Here is a 24,268-nt window from a genome sequence, read left to right as displayed (position 1 = left end):
TAGAGCAGGTATGACTTCTTCAGTGAATTTTTTACCCGCCCTCTTTATGTTGGATAGTTTCCGAACTATTGGCGTCCGAAAGTCATTTTCCCACGCTTTCGGCACCTTGTAGATCTGAAACTATGTCCGATAGCAGAAAATTGAAGAGAACTTTTTTTCTTGTCTCAGTGACAGGAGTCACCTCCCAAGAGTTGTAACACTTATTTTGCAACACCCGATATATATATATAGACCAACTTGGGTACAGAAATCCGTCATTTCTGAGTTATATTCTGTCGAAAGCGTGATAAAATGAACTTTAAAGGTAAATTGCTCTAATACTATGTGACCTACTGTATTTGGGTCAAGACTTCACTTAGGAACTAGTATGTACGCTATCCAAATATCCATATTTCAGAAACCTAAGGTACTCATGCAACAATTTTTATAGAGGGAGTATGGCTACGGGCATATAGTCTGAAGTACTCAAGAACTACCTCTATAAAAATTGTTGCGGAAGTACCACAGGATTCTGAAACATGGATATTTGCATAGGGTACATAATAGTTCCTAAGTGAAGTCTTGACCCGACTACAGTAGGTCACATAGTGTTAGAGCTAAGAATCTTCAAAGTTCATTTTTTTATCATGTTTTCAGCAGCCTATAACTCCGAAATGACGGAATTTCTGCACCCAAGTTTGTTTATATTATTTTGTCTTATCTTGGTGTCAGGAATCACCACCCAAACGTTGTCGGTGTTGTTTTGAAACACCCTATATATATATATATATATATATATATATATATAGTTGCTAATATAGACCAATAATTTAAACATTTATCGTATTTACACCATGAGCTGATTAGATATTTATCTAGTATATAGAAATGTTTATATTAATCGACTATATAATAACAGTTTGCATAAAAAGTTGACAAAATAACAGTTTTTCTGGCTGTTATCCTTTATATAGCCAGATACTTTATTATACAATTTAACACTCATATAAATATGTAATTTTTCATATGCAGATGTTCGGAAATAGACCTTTTCCACGCATAGAATATTTATGAGTATGAGTGTCACCTTTTATGTAAATATTATCCAAACGATCCCATTTAATTTTAAGTATTTCAAGTATGAACACAAGGAACTATCATCATTTGTTAGGCATTACTTGAGCAGACGGTTCTACCAAATTTTGACACATTTCTTACATTTTCAGGTTAGGTTAGAGCTTTGTATTTCTTCTTAGCACAGCATGCACTAAATGAGGAGCCCCATTACCACTTGCAGAAGAGCTCCATTATTACTTGTAGAGGAGCTCCATTACTACTTACAGAAGAACTCCATTACTACTTGCAGATTGACTTCAGGAGAGCTCAGTGTAAATACAATATGGACATATGGCATAAAAACTACAGTACATAAAACACGAACCAATTTGCGCTAGGTGGCCCCTAAAAGGCAAGAATGCTATCTAACCGAGTCAGGGCCGGAGCGCAGGAAGGGCTACGTTCGTAGGGAGCATTCGCGTCACCGACGGGCGGTATATGCATAAACGAGGCTAGTGGATGAGCACATTTACAAATATAATACTTTCACTATCACTCAAAGTTCATTTCAATATGCTGTGCACGGAGAGAAATTACTTATATTCACACTCTCATTCCTTCATGAAATATGTTTCACATCGTATTTTACCTATAAATTTTCTATTTGGTACAACTGTCTGCTCAAGTAATCCCGTTCGTTGTGTTTCAATGAACTTATAGGTCAATGTTCCGTTAAGGGGGTCCAGTGTCTTTGACACCACTTCTTTCTATTGATTTTCGTTTGATTACATAATATAACGTTATATTAGGTTAGGTTAGATCAGGTTAGGTTAGGTTAGCTAAGCGGGGGTCCAGTGTAGTTTTGGATCCCCTTAACGGAACATGGACTGAACTTATAATTATTCTTATTACACAATTTTTGTGTTCCAATATATTTTGTAGTTGAAAATAAGCGTCTCAGCGTAATGAGAAATATTTTGAAAAAATACAATATTTATTCTTCTGGTCTATCAAGTTTCACTTTTGTCTGTTCAAAAAACTTTCAAAGTTGACACAAAATATCCAAATATATAAATATTTACAATTTTATTTCGATTTTAAAGCAAAGTGCAACTTCTTTTCTGTACCGAAGTGATCCAGTGCAAAATTGTTTAGTGTACTTCAGTACGAATATTTACATTCTACAAAATTCTTACGGTGAATATATATTTTGTTGTCTGTCTGACGTAAATACAATTGGTATTTTATGACATGTGTTTCGTATATTGATTGTGACTAATGTTAATATTTTTGTTCCCTCCGTTTTGCCTATTTTGGCAACACAACAATAAGATATACCATTTATTTTATTTATTACAATTCTCGTAACACATTAACGAACATTTACTTATTAGCTGAAAAATCAAAGAAGATTCTTATCTATTTCACGAAAACATTCTATCGCGCCAGCGCGAATTTATCTTCACTTATAAAACATTTTTTTTTTGTTTTTAAATTTTGTCGAAGTTTATTATTCTATTTTTATACTTTCTTTTCACTTTTAAAAAAGAAATGACCAGATTTTATTGTCTTTACACTCTTTTTCACAAAATATTTTGACCACAAATCTTCAACCAAATACTGTAAATTTATATTCGACCAGTCTTTACGCTCTCTTTTTTCACAAAATGTTCAAAAACATTTTGCAATTACGAAAATAAAAAAGACGCATGTCTGTTTTACTATTATTAAAGATATAAGGCGATAGAGTTCAGTTTACTTCGTACTATACTGGTAGAAATATATCAATATATTAAAAATATCTACTTCAGAAAATGATGGATAGTGAATCAATACAGACCGTAGGGAAAAAAAGCAGTGAAATATATATTTTTCCTTATTGACAAAATTTACTATTTACTCTGCAAATGCTTTGTTTAAAAACAAAAATACTTTTAAAATATACTAAAAATTATATAAAAATGTTCCAGTGGTGATTAATATCGATCATTGGACCAAAATAATAGTACATGTTACATGAACTTATGACCGGAAATTGTTCGTGTCACCATTAGATGACTTGATTTCATGAACAGTACGCCGGAAATATATTTTGGGGGTCATTTAAGCTTACAGTTTGCACAAAAGAATGATCTAAATATTCTTTTTGTACACAAGGAAATAATAGTACCTTCTGTCACTTTTAAATATTCCTAGTAAGTTCAGATTCTGAAAAAAAAATTCTTCGCGAAGAACACTATTCCATACACTAAGTTCTTGAGATGAACGCAGAAATAACAGACAAATTATTGGAAGTCTTGTGAGTACGAAGACGTCACGCAGACAATTCATGAATATTCAAACGTGTTCATGGCAGTATGAAATAGCCAGTGGCGTATTCAGGAGAGCTATCGGGCTCAAACCCCTCTTCTGAAATAAATTTGTTAGTTTTTCGCATTCCACGTACAACAATAATGATTCTTACAATTTCTAAGAATTTCATTAATTTCCATTTTCTTATGCTCTTTGTTCAGAAATAATACTGTATTTGTCAAATTTTATTCCATGTAAGAACTGCGTGCTTTTTTCTTTCTTTTGTCCATTCTGCTCTTCTGTTTCTTTTTCTTAGTTGTTACTTTCTTTCGTTTCTCCTATCATGCTTTCGACCATTATTAGTTATGATTCAAGTCGGCCGTCGTCAGTAACACCAAAACTAAGAGGGGCTGATAAGTGAAACTGGTGTTCCATATCAACTTGTACGGATATCAACATAACGTGACTTTAGTTATTAAAGTAAAGGAATATTTACATCGTTCAGTTATAAAGAAAGGGAAACGTTTGAATTAAAGAAATTCAAGAGAGGGAATAAGTAGCCCGAGAAATTAGGTAGGCCAAAAGGATGCCTCCTTTTTCTTCTATGAATAGAATAAAAGGTTAGATTCACTGCGAAAATTTTGTGTGTATCATATCACATAAGATTCACCAGTCTGCAATTTTTGCCATTAAAACTTCAATTTATGCATTGCTTTCCCATGTTGTGCATAGCCCCCAGAAACAAACTCCTAAATACGCCACTGGAAACAACGTACGTGATGGTGAATTTTGAATATTTGTTATGTTATAACATTGATGCGAAAAATTATAGTAGAGAATAAAGCGTAAGAGCAACGATACCTGGGATCAGTTGTTGTTTTGGAATTTAGTGTTCCTTTCAGTGTCGTGGTAATATGAGTCGTGAACTTACAGCTTAACGTAAGATACGAACTAGAGGAGCTTCTATGGGAAATCGAACCCGAGTCCCGACTTCCTGAAAATGGTAACACTGACCATCTAGTCACGAGGAAACATTTGGGATCAGTGTTACACATACACCATACTCTTAAAATGAAATAATAGACAATACCTGGAAGTTCTGTGGGCAGGAAGACAGCGAATAATCAAAGGAATAACGTGTTCGAAATTATGCGCTGATGAGTATTTGTTGCAACATTGACGCAAAGAGAATATTATATTATTTAAGATAAGTTACTATTATTGAACTTTTCTCAAACTTAAAAAAAAAAAAAAAAAAAAACATATTTGGGAATAGTTACCCAGAAACCCAAAAACAAGGTAAATTTTCTTTTCATTATTTCTGTTCTGTTTATATTTTGTACTGAGTAAACGAAAATTGTAGGCGTAATGACAATTTATTCTGCAATCGAGAAAGAAATGACCAATAAAGAACGCAGAGGCAAACAATCAGCCAATCAGGAAGTCCGAAACAATTTTTGAATACCCCTAAAATGTCTCCTATGTTATTTATTACTCATATAACTTCCATTTACTCTGATTTTATATTTCTTTTACAGCCATCTAGTGGCAAAATGAATAATTTCCAGACATATTTTCGCAAATTGTTTTCTTATCTTGGTTCAAGATTCTATGCCTGTAATACTGATGAAACGCCTAGGGACAACAGTTTATTTCGACAAGTGTACATTCTCAGAGCTTGGTAATTCAGTGAGGACTTCGGCGCGCATTTGCATCGGGTGAAGGTGTTCTATCTATAAAATCCATTTTTTCCAACTGTTCTACAAGATACTTTTGACCACTGACACTAGTTGATGAACACTCATCCGCAGAACATGTTCGCCTTTTCATTCGCTTTTGTTGTAGTCCTAACGCACGGGAACCTGAGCCGCGTTCCGAAGAGCTGAGTCCTTTACTAGCACGACTTTTCCATCCACTGATCGTTATGTTAGTTGGAGATACGCTAGTACTACTAGCAGTTGGAGGTTCTTTTAATAATCCCGATGCCATTACTTCTTCTGTCTCTTCAGCAATTTCCTTGATTGGGTGTGGCACATCGGGAGTGACAAGTCTTTTTGTTGATTGACTAGTTGTGGAAGTTTGAACACTTGTTGGTGATATGGTCACTTGGTCGCTGCTTGCTGGGTTGGGACTTGATTCTCCAATGGGGTCAGAAGCGTTCATGGCTTTCATCAGCTCTTCTTCCCATTCTCGTTCCTTCTTCTCTCTTTCTCGGCGAATTAGTTCCTTCTCTCGATTGTAGATTCGGAACCCAGGAAGAAAATCCAACGACTGCTCCAAAGGCGATTCCGCATCCTTAAATAAAAAAAGAGATAAAAGGTAAAAAAAATATTAATGTAATTACTAGAAATTACTTAATGTAACGGTAGTATGCATATCAATATTCATATATCAAAAGTTCAACATTCACTTATGGATTCTAGTGTTAGGAGTAATGTAAAATAAGGACAGCTACGAGTTGACAAGAAATGCTATACTAGTAGGCACGTGTCTTTTTTATAGATCTTGTAATGGTTTTATTTATTTCGGAAAAACAACAGGCAAATGAGTAATTATAGTTTTCCATCATCGTATCGTAATACACTTTTAAATACATATGTAATAACATAATTATATAGCAAAATGCATGTTTTATACTTTGCACATAGCACGATACATAACTAATTATTTAGAATAAAAATTTTGTTTATAACTAAAAATGTTTACATCTTGATGCCCTTGTGGTATCTTATTATACAATAAACACATTCTTTTGACAGGCATTAATCCTTTGCGTTGAAAGATGGAATATGCCATTATGGGGTCTCGTTGTCCTATGTGGGACGTGAATTTCGATTTCTGATAACAAATACTCTGAGCCGATTTACTATGAATTGTTTTATGGAAGAAAAATAAAATGAAACGAGTTCTCCTGCTTTCAAGTGATTGTAATGGATATTTGTTTCGAAGATCTCGTAGTTCTCAAATTTTGGATATATCCCTTTTCTTTATATGCCAAAAAGTGCAAAAATTTATTTTGAAAGCCTTTGATTTTGCTTATATATTTCTTATTATTAGAACACCATATTATTGCTGAATATTCCACCTTAGACCGTACATAAGCAGTGTATAATGTTTTCAGGATATTAGTGTTAGAAAAATCACTTCCTAATCTCATCACGAAGCCAAGGTTCCTAAACGCTTCACCAACTGCTCAGTTGACATGAATATCGAATGATAGGTTTGACTGCAGAGTGACTCTAAGATCAGTAACATAATCCAATCTCTCAATTGGTATTTGATTAATAGTATACACATTACGTACATAGCTCATTTTCTTAGTGTATGATGCTACTTTGCATTTTTAATATTTAGCATCAACTTGTTTGATTTACACGATTGGAAATAGAATTAATGCCGCTTTGCAAAGAAATGGCGTCTAATTCCGTGGAAATACTGCGATAGGTTTTTAGAGCATCAGCAAACAGTAGTTTGTGGGAGGATGTCAGCAGAGGCAAGCGAGTTTATACTGTACAAACGCAGACAGTATGATTGTCAAAGGTTTCATTGTAATGAGATTCTTACTTGTAAACGATAGTCATCCAGTGTAGTGTAATTAGTTATTGGAGTTCATCAAGGGAGCCGATTTCTCTGTAACTTTGGGGGACCCATCCATAAAAAAACCATTTAACAATAAATATAACAATAAAAAATACATATTCATAAAAATACATGGGGCCCACGAGTTTTGCCCCTCCAGGATCGGCGCCCTTGGAGTTCATTGGAATAAGTAAGAAATTTTGATATCTGAGATTATGTTTTGTGTGAATAAATAATAAACGAAATACGCAAATAAAAACTTATTAAACCAAGTAGATCGAAGTAATTTGAGTAGACTAGCAATTTGGACACAAGAAGACTTCATTGCTTAGGAGTGTTATAGTATCCTCGCCTAGCTAAGAATCCAGTGGCTTTTCCAGAATAAAACACTGAGTGAGAATCCAATCACAGACGTTTCAATAATAAATTTTCTTCATCGTCAGTGAGCATGTTCTTAAAAATTTAACATTGCTTGCAGAACTACATTTTTGGTACTTTTTCTTTCTGAAGAAATAATATTTCTCAAACTGTATATGCCATTTAGGACTAAAGTGATCTTGAACGATTCAACGTTATTTACGCACAGATGTATAATATGTCGGCGATTGTTCACTTCAAGTTTCGATACTGATAATGCAATGACTGCATACGTTACAAACTAAGGAACCCTAAGAGCAACGTTTTACTAACTTACAACTATTATTCATACAGAGAAGACAATGTACCAAAAGTGAAGTTCTACGATCAACGTTAAGTTTTTATGAAAAGACACAGTGATAATGGCGAAAATTTATCGCTGAAACATGTGCGATCAGATTCTTGCACGGATACTTAAGTCAGTGTTGAACTTTCCTGATTACTATTATGATTACTCAACATCAAAGTCAGTTCTTAAAACGCTATCTGCCTGCAAGCAGGCACGTAGCCAAGAAGAGGGGGGTTCCGGACCCCCTTCGAAACCAGAAATGAAAAAAGTATATGGAAGGATGAAACAAAAAGAAATGAGAAAAAGAATCAGCGTTAATAATAAAAAGCTACAGCGAGCGTTTGGTTACTCTTTCTTATGAGCAGGTTCGTGTGGAGGAAACGAGGGGATTGGTCCAGAGATGTTCACCCTCGCGAGGGTGGCCCTCTCGAGGGCATCCTCACCCTCGAGTTCCCTCGCCCACAGTGACGCGAGGGCGAGGGAACGCGAGGGCGAGGACAAGTTTTGGCCGCGAGGGCGAGCACAAGCTTCGACGAAGAGGGTGAGGGTGCGCGAGGGCGAGGACAAGTTTCGGCAGCGAGGGCGAGGGTGCGCGAGGGCGAGGACAAGCTTCGATGGCGAGGGTGAGGGTGCGCGAGGGCGAGGAAAAGCTTCGACGAAGAGGGCGAGGGTGCGCGAGGGCGAGGACAAGTTTCGGCAGCAAGGGCGATGGTGCGCGAGGGCGAGGACAAGCTTCGATGGCGAGGGTGAGGGTGCGCGAGGGCGAGGAAAAGCTTCGACGAAGAGGGCGAGGGTGCGCGAGGGCGAGGACAAGTTTCGGCAGCGAGGGTGAGGATGCGCGAGGGCGAGGACAAGCTTCGATGGCGGGGTGAGGGTGCGCGAGGGAGAGGAAAAGCTTCGACGAAGAGGGCGAGGGTGAACGAGGGTGAGGGCCAAGTGTTACTGCGGGAGCGAGGGTGCACGGTGGCTAGAGACAATTTCCTTCAGGAGAACGAGGGCACGCGAGGGAGGAGGACAAGCTTCCTTACAAGCAACTGTTTTGGAGTTTGCTGTTTGACCTCTTTTGGAGAGAGGCAAAATTTAAAATATCATCTGCCATATCCCCTAGATGAAAAGTTAGTGTCATAGCAAGGTTATACATTAATCGTATAATTCCTTTCAATTAATTGCAGTAGACAATTTCTCGTGTGTACGTACATAATTATTAACAATAATAATGCAAATAAGAATAATATTTGATTTTTCCCATGAAAGTTTCAGGGTAGAAATAGCGCTACATTAAGAAGTAAGTGTGCCTCATTATTGCCCTCCCTGTGCTGGAGACGTTTTAGATAAGAAGTGTCTACTACACTGTCATGTTTAAAGAGTGTTGGTAGACAGACAGACAGTCACTCACGTCATTCAGCTGTAAATGACAAGAGCGCTGATATCTGAACAAATACAATCAATGAGAGAACCATCAGAATGCAGTAGATCAGATGGCAAAAGACTTGATGGAATGACTTTGGTTCATAGATGGCCATTTTGCTCTGGACTCTCTCGGACTCGGGCTCATTTTTGTCAACTGGGCTCTCGCTCATTTATTCCTTTGGGAATCGTGCTCGGGCTCACTTCCCTCAGTTGGACTCGCGCTGGCTTATTTCATTGGCGCTCGGGGTAGCGCTTAATTATTGAACCCGAAAACGGTCGAGCGCGAATGCCGAGCTAGCGAGCGTTGGACTCGTGAGTTTGGATGCCCATGAAATGGGCTGATTAATAGCATACATCCTTCTACAATGTCCACCACTGATGAAGTTGTTACAATTAATCGGAATTTTTAACTTTTCATAGTTTTGTGACAGCCCAAACTATTATCTGAATCGATATTTGTTAAAATAATGTCAGTCACTATTGTATCGATTTTCATTGTTTCTGCTTTTATAATCTACGTGGGTAGAGCTATCATTAAGTTGCAAAATAAATAATATGTTTTTTCTTGCCCTTAAATAGAAATATCTGACACGTTAATACTGAAATTTTGTTAAAAGAGCTGCTTTAACAAAATAAATTAGTAAGTTCCACAAGACATAAGTTGTTTATGCAGCCGAAATTTGCAACTGTTGACTGATTGCCGTTTAGCTTCCTCTTTCGTCGGCGAGGCTATGAGAAGTGGACCTATAGGTTTAACGCGGAATTCGATCCACTGTCGTTCAATGTTCTCCCACTCGGAATTGTCCCCAGGACCCCATGCACCAAAGGTTCGCGTGCAAGCCAGTGAGATAGGGTTTGTATGTTGTGTTGTTCAATGATTTTTATTAGGAATAAAATACGTTACAGGATGATATACTGATTGTAAATATTATAGTGCAAGTATTGAACGATTGTGTGGTAAAAGGAGAAATATAAATTTGGACAAATTAAAAAAAAAAGGCCTGAAAAAAACTGTAGGATATATGAAACATATAAAACTTAGGAAAAGCCACTTCAGCAAATCGAGCAGGATTTTGTTGTGGGTAAACAGTTTAATCATATTATTATTAACTTCGCACAAATGTGCCACACATCATAGCATGGACGGCGATTAGGGGGGCAAAGGGGGACAGTTACCCCCCACTCTTTTGAAATGACCCATTAATGTCACTATATAGTTTCATTTGGAAATATAAAGTTTTTGTATGTTTTAAGGTTCATAGAATGAAAATGGTGTCATAAAATATTTGCCATTCCGTGAGTACGTATTAGTTGTCTTCGCGTGCAGTTAAGAAAGCTACAGGAGTTGCGTTTTAATTGCCACGAAAAATGGCTCAAAAATTAACCTATCCGAGTGTACTTTCATATTCATTTCTTCTTACAAGGGCTCGATATGTTAGTCAGCCGCTTTGGAACTAACTGAGATAACATTTCGCAGAAAAAGAAGTCCTTCATAAGCAGTGTTTCTTTCAGAAACAATGTTCTGGGGGGGGCACACTTAGTATCCCGGGGCGGCACTGCAGGTACTATTCTATTCATTATTATATTATAGATGTATTATTTTGGTCTCCTTCGGGGGGGAGGCTCTCAGAGCTTCGGGAAGCAGTACCCCCCCCCAAAAAAAAATGTCTGGAAGAAACACTCTTCAGACTGTTGATAAATGATGTAAACGTCACTATCGACCGAGATCTCCATTGTAACAGTTGTTCCATTTTAGGTGTTCCACAGTAAGTTATACGATGATATGTTTAGTTTCCTTTCTTTAGGACGTATGTTAAGCAAGGGCGGATCCAGGACGGACTTCTGGTGGGGGTGGTGGGTTGTAATCCTGCTACTTAGAGCTACTTTTAAGAGCTCCAAACTCTGGGATGCGTTTTATTTATATATATAAAATAAAGAAATTTTATCTTCTGGGGGGAGCGATCGCCCCGATCACCCCCCCTGGATCCACCACTGACGATAAGGAAATAATTCAACAAATAGATTGAATAATTGATGCTCTGATCCTCACGAAGGAGGCCCTCTCGAGGCCTCCTCACCCTCAATTACCCTCGCCCTCAATGATATGAGGGCGAGGGTGCGCGAGGGCGAGGAAAAGCTTCGACGAAAAGGGCGAGGGTGTGCGAGGGGGAGGAGAAGCTTCGACAGCGAGGGTGAGGGTGCGCGAGGGCGAGGACAAGCTTCGATGGCGAGGGTGAGGGTGCGAGAGGGCGAGGAAAAGCTTCGACGGCGAGGGCGAGGGTGCGCGAGGGCGAGGACAAGTTTCGGCAGCGAGGGCGAGGACAAGCTTCGATGGCGAGGGTGAGGGTGCGCGAGGGCGAGGAGAAGCTTCGATGGCGAGGGTGAGGGCGCGCGAGGGCGATGGACAATTCCATTCGCGAGGGCGAGGGTGAACGAGGGCGAGGGCCAACTGCTGCTGCGAGGGCGAGGGTGAGTGAGGTCGAAGTAAAATGAACATCTATGGATTGGTCAAGGTAAAAATGGATATTATTGTAACTTGAGCACAGCGTTGTCGGCATGTGCTATTCTCATTGTTTTCTGTCCAGTCCAGTCTTATGAGGAACGTATTTGCCGAATTACTTCCAATACATGGTGATAAATGAGCGGGATATTTTGGAAAAGTCAAGGAATTTGAAATTTCTAGAAAAGTTACGGAATTCTTAGAATTTTCATGCTACTAGTCAGGGAAATTTCAAGCTTTCGATAACATAATGCCATTCTGTAATAGTGTGGACATTTTTTATCTTAATTTTTCGTCATCGCTTCTCTGCAGTATCAAACATTTTATTTCAGGAACAGTTTTCTACTCCTACTTTAACTTGTCATTTGGAATCGACAGTAGTTGACGTAATAATAATAATAATAATAATAATAATAATAATAATAATAATAATAATAATAATAATAATAATAATAATAATAATAATAATAATAATAATAATATGTGGAAGGTTCTGTTAACATTAGATTCAACAGAGAAAGGAACGCAGATATTGTAAAATATTTTACTAAACATTATTGGATATGTACTTTTTATAATATTGGATATGTACTTTTTATGGTAATTGAGGTCATAATGAAAGAAAAATTGTTATATTTGATGAACAGAGGAAGGGACGTAGATATTGTAAAATCTTTTTCAATACTTTTTTTCTGTTCTTTTACTCGAGATTTCTTCATAGTTTGCTATTAAAATACTTACTAACGTATCCTCATTTATCGTCTTACCAAACCAATATATGTTGCCAGTAAAACAATTTAGATTGATCGAGCCCCTGGTGTGATAACCACAGTATTTCATGTCTCGCCCCCCATTACGAAATCCTGGCTAAACGAACCATTACCAGTAAAATAGTTTAGATTGATCGAGCCCCTGATGCGATAACCACAGTATTTCATGCCTCGCCCCCCCATTTTGAAATCCTGGCTAAACGAACCATTACCTGTAAAATAGTTTAGATTGATCGAGCCCCTGATGCGATAACCACAGTATTTCATATCTCTCCCCCACATTATGAAATCCTGGCTATACGAACCATTACCAGTAAAATAGTTTAGAATGATCGAGCCCCTGGTATGATAACCACAGTATTTCATGCCACGGACCTTCCCTTCCATTACGAAATCCTGGCTACGTGCCTGCATGCAAGTAATGACTAGACCCCAGGTTTTTAATATACAGCAGTTGCCCACCCACTTCTCTTGTAAATACTGTATTCTCGCAAAGATACCTGGAAGATTTCAATACTAAGGCTTGAAGCAAAAATCTCAACTGACGAAAGTCGAATTAACGTTTTCTTGACCTTATTCTATCTATGAAGAAGAATCAGAGTTATTCCAATAGAAGTGTATGGCGGTTTTCTTTCCAACAAAACTGTACGTTACCAAAGATCTTTTAAAATATGTATGATTAAAATAAACGATATGCCATCAAAATTTACAAGAATAAGAGACTGATTACAGTAATTAGTGAAACATAAGCTGCTATTCTTTAATCGTTAGTACTTTAGTCCATAAAAAGTTTCCCCTTCAGAACCACTAATTGAACTGACGTTATTAAAGTAACTATATTTTGATTAAAAGTAACAACAAATTTGAATAATAATAATAATTTTTATTGAATACTGGAAATTACAGACAGAACTACCCACTTACAATTTCCATGCAAGAAAAAAAAACATGCAAATGGCAAAAATAAACATAATACATAATAAAATACAAATGATACATGCACAGGAGAAAAAAAACATGCATAAAACAAACATGCTCTTATATAAAAGGAAGTAATACTCTCAGCTGATTATGACATGATTGTATAACTGTCTCTGTATATTGCTAAAATTATAATCAAGAATGTCAATAACACTGGCAAAATCATTGGCCACTGATAAGATTTTATACAGAGGAACATCATTGAGAAAGTGAATAAGTTTAAATATTTTCGGATTTCTTATATGGTAACTGGTTGTACTCAGAGTTATTATTGATAACAGATTCAAATTACCGTGAAGAATTGAATGTAGCATTTTAAAATCCAGAATAATCCTTCTTTCAGACAACCTTAACATACCTAAGGACAACCTAACTTCATCCAAGGACATACCTTCATAACACTTAAACTTCCAGTGTAACCACGCAAGAAAAAGATTTTGAATTGTTTCCAAAGTAGTAGATATGTAATCTATACTTCTATTCCATATAATTGAACAATATTCAAGATGAGTTCTAACATTGGAATAATAAAGAATAAGGCATGTTTTGACAGAATTAAAATCTTTGGACATCCATTTCAGAATTCCAAGATTCCTTTTCGCTTTGGAGGTTATATTCTCAAGATGTTGTTTGAGAAGCAATTTACTGTCAAAAACAATACCTAAATCTTCAATAGTATCTACAATTCTAATTGGAGTATCATTTATATTATAAGTGAAAAAAAATGGATTTGTTTTATTCATAATATTCATTGAAAAAGTTTTGTTACAATTTAAAGATAGTACATTGTTTTTAGACCAAAGTAGTATTTTATTGATATTATTTTGGAGCACCAAACAATCATCCAAGTTTACAATAGTTTTGTATATTTTGAGGTCATCTACGTACATCAAACATTTATAATCCAAATTTTCAGTTATATCATTAATAAATATAAGGAATAGAAGTGGGTCGAGATTTGATCCTTGCGGAACACCGGAGTAAATGTTTTATAGATCTGAAAGACTACCCTTTTAGCGAACCAAAAACTTTCTTTGGGGCAAGTATGATACTAACCAAGCAATAAATACAATGGAACTATCATAATGTTTCAATTTGTAAATTAAGATATCATGCGGTAGCTTATCAAAGGCTTTAGAGAAATCGAAATAAATTACATCGATCTGACCATTATTCTTAAAAATAGGAAGAGTATCAGCCATAAAACATGTCAAGTTAGTTGTAGTTGATCTATTTTTCATAAAGCCATGTTGATAGATAGTAATATTGGGACAAACATTATTATACAAATAATTATATATCAACTTGGGATTATACAAATAATTATATATCAATTTGGGTCAAAAACCTTGGGTACGATACTCAACAGAGAAATTGGTCTATAGTCGGATAAATTTTTCGCATCGGTCTTGGAGATAGGAAAAACAACGACCATCTTCCAATGTTCAGGATAAACAGAAGTAAGCAAGCACCAGTTAAATAAATATGTTAAAACAAGCGCAATGATGGACACAATGCCCTTCAGTATAAAAGCAGGTATACCATCTAAACCACAAGAAGATTTAATATTAAGATTGTTTATAGCCTTAATTACTTGCTCAGTTGTGATAATAGGATAAAAAGAATTATTACCCGCTAAATCCGATAAGTCAATATTATAAAGAGAAGGACGCCTTTGATATATAGTTTCAAATAATTGGGCACATGAATTAGCCAAAGTTTTAGCATCAGATACATACACATCATCAACCATAAGTCCAGTGATTTTGTTCATTTGACCTTTATTTTTGTTAACAAACTTCCAAAACTTTTGAGGTGAATTGTTTAATGCATTCTCCATATTATGTATATAAGCAAGCTTGTCCAACCTTAGCCTTTCTGTAAATTGTTTCCTTATATAAGCAAAGACATTATAATCTTCATTTGTACCAGTAAGTTTAAATCTCTTATGAGCGTTTTCTTTCGCTTTAATTAATGAGATCAGATTCCTAGAGCACCAAGAAGGATATTTTCTAGATTTAGGTCTATTTAGAGGTATGTTCTTACCCATACTAGATTTGATTAAATTTTCTACAGCAATAACAGCAGTATTAAGGTCGGGATTCAACAGGATATTAGTCCATTATTACAGTATAATAATAATAATAATAATAATAATAATAATAATAATAATAATAATAATAATAATAATAATAATAATAATAATAATAATAATAATAATAATAATAAATTTTGTTTTTCACCTCCCTTTTGTATTAAAATTTATCTGATTAATAGATTTTTCAAATAAAATAATAATAACATCTGGTACAAAGTGCCCATATCATTATCGGATAGACAGCCTGTATAGCCCTGATGAAAAGTGCCTAAACGACGCATTGGAAATATTGAAAATAAATTATACCTTGGAAGAAACATTATTAAGGTAAGTAGATACTTAATTATTACAACGTATTTCATGCGTTTAATATGTATTTTTTTTTTTTTTTTAGTTATGTTAATTTTTAAGTATCACAGTTCCCATTCGAAGTTATTTTACTAATACAGTACAACCCCTCAAATCCGAACTAATTGGGACTGAAGCCTGTTCGAATTTTGGGGGGTTCGGATTACCCGGGAAATAATATTACGTACTTATTTCGTCACTGAATTGGCGGTAAAACAACGACTGAGGTTAGACAGGGTGGCCCAGTGGTCGAAAGGGCAGTGACCTTGACTGGCGGGTGTACACTCATGTCCAACATGATTGTCTCATATAGGCCTATATAACTGTCTTCTTGTAAGAATATAATTAGATAATGATTTAGAATAAGCATTAAGTTTAAAAATGTTAAAACCTTAAGAAAACTAAATTTGTGTGATTAAATCTATTTTTTTTTTTCATTTTCCAGCTGTAGTTATTTTTTTTCTCCTGAGAACGTGTTCGGATTTGCCGGGTTTTCGGATTTCCGGGGTTCGGATTTTGAGGGGTTGTACTGTAAAACGTTGCATGTAGTGTTTAGCGAAAAACTCTGTAGCAATTTACATTTATAAAACCACTTATTTTAAATATTTTCTTTAAAAAAATATCTATCGGGATCGTAACGCTAATAACAGGAAAATTTGGTGTATATATATAAATGAAAGAAGAGAGAGAGAGAAAGGTTGGAAGGCATGGGCGCCCGAAGAGCTGGCAGGGTGGGGCTCACCCCCTCCCTGGCTCACGAAAATGTATACGTAATACAACAAGCCACGTATATTAAATACCAGACGTAATACAGCAACGATGGAGATGCCCCCCTAGAAAATTTTCTTCGGGCGCCCCTGTTCCAAGGCAATTGATTGGCTGATGTATTTGACTTCTTTTCATTAAGGATAATAAGGATAATGATCATTAGTTTGACTTGAATATTATGGAGAAACTTACATATTCCTATTGTTTGTTTAGTATTATCATTCCTTTCTCCTCCTTTGGTGCTCTGATACAAACATATTTTGATTTTTGCAACCTGTTAGATAATTCAAAAATATCACGTTTCCTCAACAGATGGCAGTTTTGAAAGCTGAATGATAGAAAGTTGCAGTTTGTGTTTTTGAACGCTAGATGGCTCCCTCTTTACGATCATATACTACTGCCATCTATGGATGAGAGATGTGGTCGAGGGCTGGTGATCCCTGACAGACTTGTGGAGGGAATATGGCGTAATAAAAGAGAGAGAGAAAGAAAATATGATGTTATTTCATCAACAGGCTTTGGCAGTCAAGCGCAAGTCAGTTCACTGACCGTATTGGCAGTCGCCAGCATAAGCAACTTCTGAATGAAAAATAAAAATACGGTTTTGAGTTTAGTTGTCTTATGAAGAGAATTAGAAAGTTCCTTTAAAGTTAAAGTTTGTCGAGCGAAGCCACTGAACTTTGTTGAAAGGGTTTCTTCGTATTCATTATGAAAGAAATTGTTTCCTTGTTTCCTAGAAGTTATATAACACTACGTAAGAACATACATGTATGTAGATTGTAACGTTGCTTCGCTCCAAGGACTTTTACGAAAAAAGTTTCTCTTTCGGTGATTGCTCCTCTATGGCACGTGCTACCAATGCCAGCTCTACTGTATGTGCAGCACATGCATTTGCACAGGGTGTCAAAAATCTGTCACAATTATATTATTTAAAATAAATATTTTTTTTGTTAGAAACAGACTTCATGATGATGATAGTTAAATTTCCTAAGCTGACCTTCTATTTGAATACTACATTCATAAATTATGTTCAGATCTCATTAGTTTAAAATCACATGAACAGTGCTAAAGCAAATGGTCAAACAAATCCAAGCATAAATTGCTTGATTGTTGTCAAACGTAAGAACTCTATTCTCGAACAGTAGCGTACACCTGTTCCATTTAGTTAGTTATCACAATTTTGACATGAAACCTAGTCTTAACTTTTGTTACAAACAAGTTTTTTTTTCTCTGAAGGTCAAAACAATTTTTTTTAATTAGTAGTGTTGTAAATAGAAAAAAAAACGGTTCGTATTTTTTCAGAAATGTACGTTTTTTTAGAAAAAAACATTGCCTCTCGTTTTTTTTCTAAATTTCGTTTTTTTTTTCAAGTAGTCATTTGTAATGCATCTTACGTCTATTTAAGTATGAAATATTTTTATGTAGGTGTAATCACCGTAAAATGCAATATAAATTAAACGCTAGATACTGATACGCTACAAATATTTTACAATTTACATGAATACCATACCTATTAACAATTCGGGTTTCAGCAGTTTTCATCAATATCAACTAAGAAATAAAAGTAGAAATGATTTTTTTTGTGAAAGCAGGCTTTAATAAGTACGAAAATAATGTCACAAACAGTATAAAATTCCAATAACTTGTCTAAAGGTAAAAACTAATACTAATTTGCCTAATAGTATTTTTCTAAATATCATATATAAATAATTTGTCGACTAGATATATATGATATGCAGATCCGGCTCTACCATATATGCAGTGGCGTATTTACGATTTTGTTTCGGGAGGGGCTTTGCTAACTTTCGGGGGGGGTTTTGCCTGAAAATGTGAAAATCCTGCAAGATATTTCATATATTTTACTACAGTACGTAAGATTTCGGGGGGGCTTAAGCCCGGAAGCTCCCTCTAAATATGCCACTGCATGTATGCAACACGTGCATTTGCGTGGAACGGCAAGCTTGGATGGTCCGGCAAAATCTGTCTCAAGTATATTATTTAAATTAAATATTTCTTGTTGGAAACAGACTTCATGATGATGGTAGTTACATTTACTAAGCTGACCTTCTATTTGAATACTACATTCATAAATTATGTTTAGGTTGCATTAGTTTAAGGCCACATGGACAATGCTAAAGCAAATGGTCGAATAAATCCGAGCAGAAATTGCTTGATTGTTGTCAAATGCAAGAATTCAATTATCGAATAGTAGTGAATATCTGTTCCATTTAGTAAGTTATCACAGTTCTGATATGAAACTAATCTTGTTTTTGTCAGAAACGAGTTCCTTATCATTGAAGATAGAAACAAGTTTTTTTTAAAAAAATGTTAGAAGATGTAGAAGAAAAAATCAAGAAATAAAGATAAAAGATCTAGTTGCACTGGAATTGCAAACTGATACATTGAGATTGAAGCTCGATAGTGAATTCTATAAAAAGGATTACCATCTTTCCTCTACAGGTGTGTTTGCTTTATCTTTCACTAACATAATAGATTAATATTTAAAGAAAAAAAAACAGACACAACGGAATTGCATTCTTAGTAAGTATTTAAGCCTTTCTGAGTGCGACTGCACTTACCCTCGCCTTTGTTGTTCATGCTGGAGTAGCATACTTAAAATCATGACTTTTAAGATTTGTTCTTTCTGGAGAAAGGGGGAGGCGGCAAATTATGCAATTGCACGAGGTGACAAATTGACTAGGACCGCCCCTGATGATATGCATATAAAAGACATGAATATAGGATGGCTCAATTTGAAGTAATGCAGGGTGTTTCAAAATTAATATTAGGGTTTGGAAACTTTATAGTATCTATTACAATTAACTTACAATTATAAATATTATATCAAATGAAAGAGCAACTCAAACAGTTTTGTACGCACGCATGTACATACATTGTTTCTTCTGTCTGCCGTTAGAAAGAGCAACTAGCGAAGATGGAGACTAGAGAGCAGAAAGCTTTTTGTGTTTTAATAAAAACTGAATCTGTACAGCGCAACCGTCTGTGTGAAGAATATTAAGGAGACTCTTTCAACTACGTCTTTATCGTTTGCAGTTGCTACAGGTCTAAAGCCTACAGACTACGGTTTACGTGCCAATTTCGCAAGTGAAATATTCCTGTAACAATGAAGATTTTCTGAATCGTGTCGTCTTCAGTGATAAATCGACATTTCACCTAAGAGCTAATATGAACACTCATAATGTTAGCATCTGGCCGTCAGCAAATCCTCAGGAGATGGTACAGTTGAAACGAAGCTCCCCTAAATTGAATGTGTTTTGTGCCATATGGCGGAAAGTTTATGGGCCTTTCTCGCCTATCGACTAGATGTGTGCCGTGCGACGAATGAATCTCACATTGAACACTTGTAGCAATGACTGTTTGAGGTGCTCTTTTACTTGATGCATTGCTTATAATTGTATGTAAAATGTAATAAGTACTACGAAGAGTTAAAACCCCAAAATTTATTTTAAAACACCCTGCATTTCTCACCAACAGTGTTGGAACTAAGATGTAAAAAGGAGAGAAAATTTTCCTTATAAAGTTATTGTTTACAGCGATATTATTATTAGTCGAGACTATAACTACAACAACACGAGTTAGTAGTAAAAAAAAAATGTAATCAAATGTATACTCGGTGGCCCAGGTGGCCAAAGTGCCACACACAGGTGTGTCACTTGTTTAATCCGCTCCTGTGTGGACACTAATTAAGATATCGAGATATTATTCTTGCAAAACATGGTTGGACTATAGTTTATCATATTAATTTCTTTTTCTTCTGGTGTCGAATTTCCTTCTCAAATTTCACCCCAGTCCAAAATTCGAGAATTTTCTAATTTCGAATTTCCTTTACTTCTTTTTTCCCTGTAGCTTCCTTCGTTGTAGAAAGACATCCTTAAGACTTGCCAGGTAGATACCTCGGATAGATACTTAACTGTTGACATCAATTGGACGGGCCTGCGCGCAGTGTTACCAATTAGGGAAATTAAAATTCTCCAATATTTGTGCAAAAAATTAGACATTTTTGTTTATAAATCCGCACCTATACGTCTGAGTGCAAATCAACTTACGCCAGTCGAACATTTGTCCTTACTTAACAAACGAAAGTACAGATCGTTACAAGGGGGTAATTAGGGGGCGCACGTAAAATTCGTATTTAGGTTCTAACCCTTGATTTTTCTAGTTTTTCCTTACTTTTCTGTTTACCGTAATATATTTTTGGTAATTAGAAGCTTTGTTCCTTAAATATCGCCATAATACTTGTAGGATATATTAGTGGTGTACCAAAGTTTAATTTAAGATAGTTTGCGTCTGTCTGGTAGCAGTGTTAGAAGCTACAGAAAATTTTAATTCCAGATTTTAGGGGGAAATTTTGGAAAAAATATATGTTTTGTCTATATTATTTCCCACTTGTTTGCTATATCGGAACAAACGTACCAGTATCTAGAAGTCTCGTCTTTGCTCTACACAACGCACTATAGAAAGTTTCAATAGGATAATTAGGGGAAGTACATTTGAGGTTTACAGTGGACCTTATTCTCCAATTGGAAAGATAACTGTGATTTTTTTAAAGGTAGAATGAGATATTTTTTATTGACATGCTTACTTTATTAGATATCGTCACAATACTTGTAGGATATATTAGATGGATACCAAAGCTTATTTTAAGATAGTTTGTGTGTGTCTGATAGTTGTGTTGCCAGCTACAGAAAATTTTAATTCCAGATTTTAGGGGCAAATTTTGGGAAAAAATTCCCTTTTTTATTTCTATTATTTCCTTCTTGTTGGCTACATTCGAACAAATGTACAGTGTCTAACAGCCTCATCTTTAGTCTAGACAGCGCACCATAAGAAGTTTCACTAGAATAATTACGGGAAGTACAGTTGAGGTTTATAATACACCGTGTTCTGGAAATGGTAAGACAATGGTGAATTTCTGAGGTAGAATGAGATTTTTTAAAATTTCATGCTTACTTTGTTATATATCGCAATGATACTTGTAGGATATATTCTTGGAGTACTACGGTTTATTTTCAGATAGCTTTCGTCTGTCTGATGGCAGCGTTTCCAGCCAAAACAATTAATTCCCGCTATTAGGTGAAAAATTCAGAAAATTTCCCTTTTCCCCTCTATTATTACCCTCTTACTGGCTACATTGAAACAAACGTACCACTACCTGAAAGCTTGCTCTTTGCCCTACAGAACGCACCATAAAAAGTTTCAATAGGATAATTAGAGAAGCTGTACCCCGGCATATTTGATTTTTGCTTCTGAGGCGTAAAAAGTGTCAAAATTTCATGTGTATGACAGAATTTTTTCTTTCCCTCTTTGAATGGAAGCCAGCGACTTCAGGACTTCACTGTACCTTGTCAACACACCAAAGATTTGTTTGAGTGACTTGAACCCATATAACAGCAGTGGTGCTAGATACAAAAAATTTTGAAATTCGGTTAGGGAACTTTTTGTAAATTTTCATTCCTACATTTCCCTCAATAATTTCCCACCTGTTGGCAACACTGCAATGCAACGTACACCAAAAAATAGCCACATCCATTTTCTAAAAAACAAGGCCTTAACCATATCAATCGAATGAATAGTTTTTGAGCAATAAGTCACTAACTGGAAATGTATGAAAACGCCAAAAATGACCTGGGGCCGAAAGGAATAATCACACAATTTTGCTCATATAGGTACAAAGAAACAAACGATTTGTAAATTACGAGAGCTTCGACTCAAGTTCTGTTGATTATTTCAATAATCTGCAACATAAATCAATAAATAATAGTTGCCAGAAAAAAAAAACAGACATTTGAAAAAAAACATGAAAAAGAACGATGTTTTTTATTGAAAAAAAAAAACTTCACAGAAAAAAAACCGTTTTTTTTACAACACTATTAATTAGAGAAGGAAAATCAAGAAATAAAGATAAAAGAGCTAGTTGCACTGGAATTACAAACTGATATATTGAGATTGAAGCTCGATATTGAATTCTGTAAAAAGGATTACCATCTTTCCTCTGCAGGTGTACAGTATTTGCTTTATGTTTTACTAACAAAATAGATTATTGTTTACAAAAAACAGATACAACGAGATTGTACTTGTAGGTTTAGGCCTTTCTGAGTGTGAGTGCTTTTCCCCCTCTTTTTCGTTGTTGTTGGGGTAGCAAATCGTGGGTTTTAAGATTTGTTCTTTCAGGAGAGAGGGGGCGGCAAATTGTGTAGGGTCCAGCGTGCTACTTGAGGATTTTCAATATCAACTTGATCACCAATAATCCTGACAGTAGTGCAAAGTTTAGTTACAGCCATTTGAATTGTTTAGAAGAAGATGTAAAACGAAAAAATGAAATGAAATTTTTAAGTTATGCCAAAGGAGACGGTGATGATGAGAGATGAGTGAAATGGTGGAATGAAGAAAGTGGAAGGAAACGGGAAAACCCCGAGAAAACCCACGAGCACGGTGTTTGTCCACCACAAAGTTCACACGGCTGAGATCGGACCAGGGACCCCAAGCACCGGAGGTGAACGTTCTATCACTGAGCCACCGCGTCCCCCGAAGATGTAAAATGAAATGCCAGGTCTTGAGGGAAGTTACATTGGTACACAATTCGAGTTACCGCTACAAGCTACGAAAAGAAATCTTCATAAAGCTTCAGAAAGCTGTATATAAGAAATTAGTACATTAAATAAGCTTTCTTTCGCTACGTGCAGTGTTACCCACGAGGCGATATGAAACGACAAATGAGGTTTCTCTCGCCTCGTCTTGTAAAGTTCGTAGGTCTCGTCTCGCCTCGATTCTCGGATAACTTTAATCGTCTCGCCCCCATTTTTTCTCGTCTCTTTTTGTAAATTTGTGTCTAAAATTTATGTCTTGTTTTTTCCCCTAATTTTTTTAATCTAGAAGTTATCAGAATACTTCTGCGCCACGAGGAGAGTGTCATATAACAACACTTGAACCATGTTTATTATTGAAGTATGTTCATAAATGATTTTCATTGTGTTCGTCCAATTACATAAATCACTTTATACATTTTATACTGTCAAATATGTAACACTAAAACTAGTGTCTGAGATCTAAGATTTGGATTAACTAATGTTGTGTGTAGTGTGGAGAAGAATGGAAAAATTGGTTGGGTCGAGCGGAAAACGAATGAGAGAGTGTTAGAAATGGTGGGTGAGAAAAGAACACTTTTAGATAAAGAGGAAGAGAAACTGGTTGGGACATTGCCTAAGAAGAGATTGTATCATGAGGGACGTTCTAGAGGGTATGGTAGCGGGAAAGAGAGGGAGGGGGCGAAGGAGACTACAATTAATGGATGGTATAAAAACAGAAAGATCATACGCGAAAACGAAGAAAATAGCGGAGGATCGTGGAGCATGGAAGCTTCTCAGCTGCGGCAAGTGACCTGCCAATAAAGGCAGAATACCTATGATGATGATGAATGTTGAACAAGAAATTCTCGAAATTACTCGTCTCGTCTCGAATTATAAAAGTATCTCTTGTCTTGTTTTTGAGACGAGACGCTTCTTTTACCTTGTGGTGACACTACGTAGGTAATTTTTAGAAATTTTACAGTTAAACGTCCTTGTTTCTAAAATACCGTGAGTTCATTTCGTGTTTTCCTTGTCTGGATAGCACCCATTGGTCAACCTCAAGTAAGCTTACGTTATATTCGCTGAAAACCGATAACTTGTAGGAAAGATATTGATATAACACACACATTATTTTTTAGGACGTAATAAATTCACTATTGCATTGATTTTAACCCTTAGAAATACGCAGTACCC

General features: G+C 35.9%; 1 protein-coding gene across 1 annotated transcript in view; it reads right to left on the bottom strand.

Annotated features, from left to right (window-relative positions):
- Positions 1 to 221: 221 nt before the first annotated feature.
- The window catches only part of LOC145667027 (serine/threonine-protein kinase 32B), a 736,066-nt gene continuing 712,019 nt past the window's right edge, over positions 222 to 24,268 (bottom strand). The window contains exon 10 of the mRNA XM_081734719.1: positions 222 to 5,622. Coding sequence (XP_081590845.1) covers positions 5,014 to 5,622 — 609 coding nt within the window. The 3' untranslated portion in view covers positions 222 to 5,013. The remainder of the gene's footprint in view (positions 5,623 to 24,268) is intronic.

Source organism: Thermobia domestica, chromosome 12 (assembly GCF_964235325.1).
Source record: "Thermobia domestica chromosome 12, izTheDome1.hap1.1, whole genome shotgun sequence".
NCBI classification, from domain to species: domain Eukaryota; kingdom Metazoa; phylum Arthropoda; class Insecta; order Zygentoma; family Lepismatidae; genus Thermobia; species Thermobia domestica.
The sequence above is the reverse complement of the archived record's forward strand: the minus strand, read 5'-3'. Positions and strand labels throughout refer to the sequence as shown.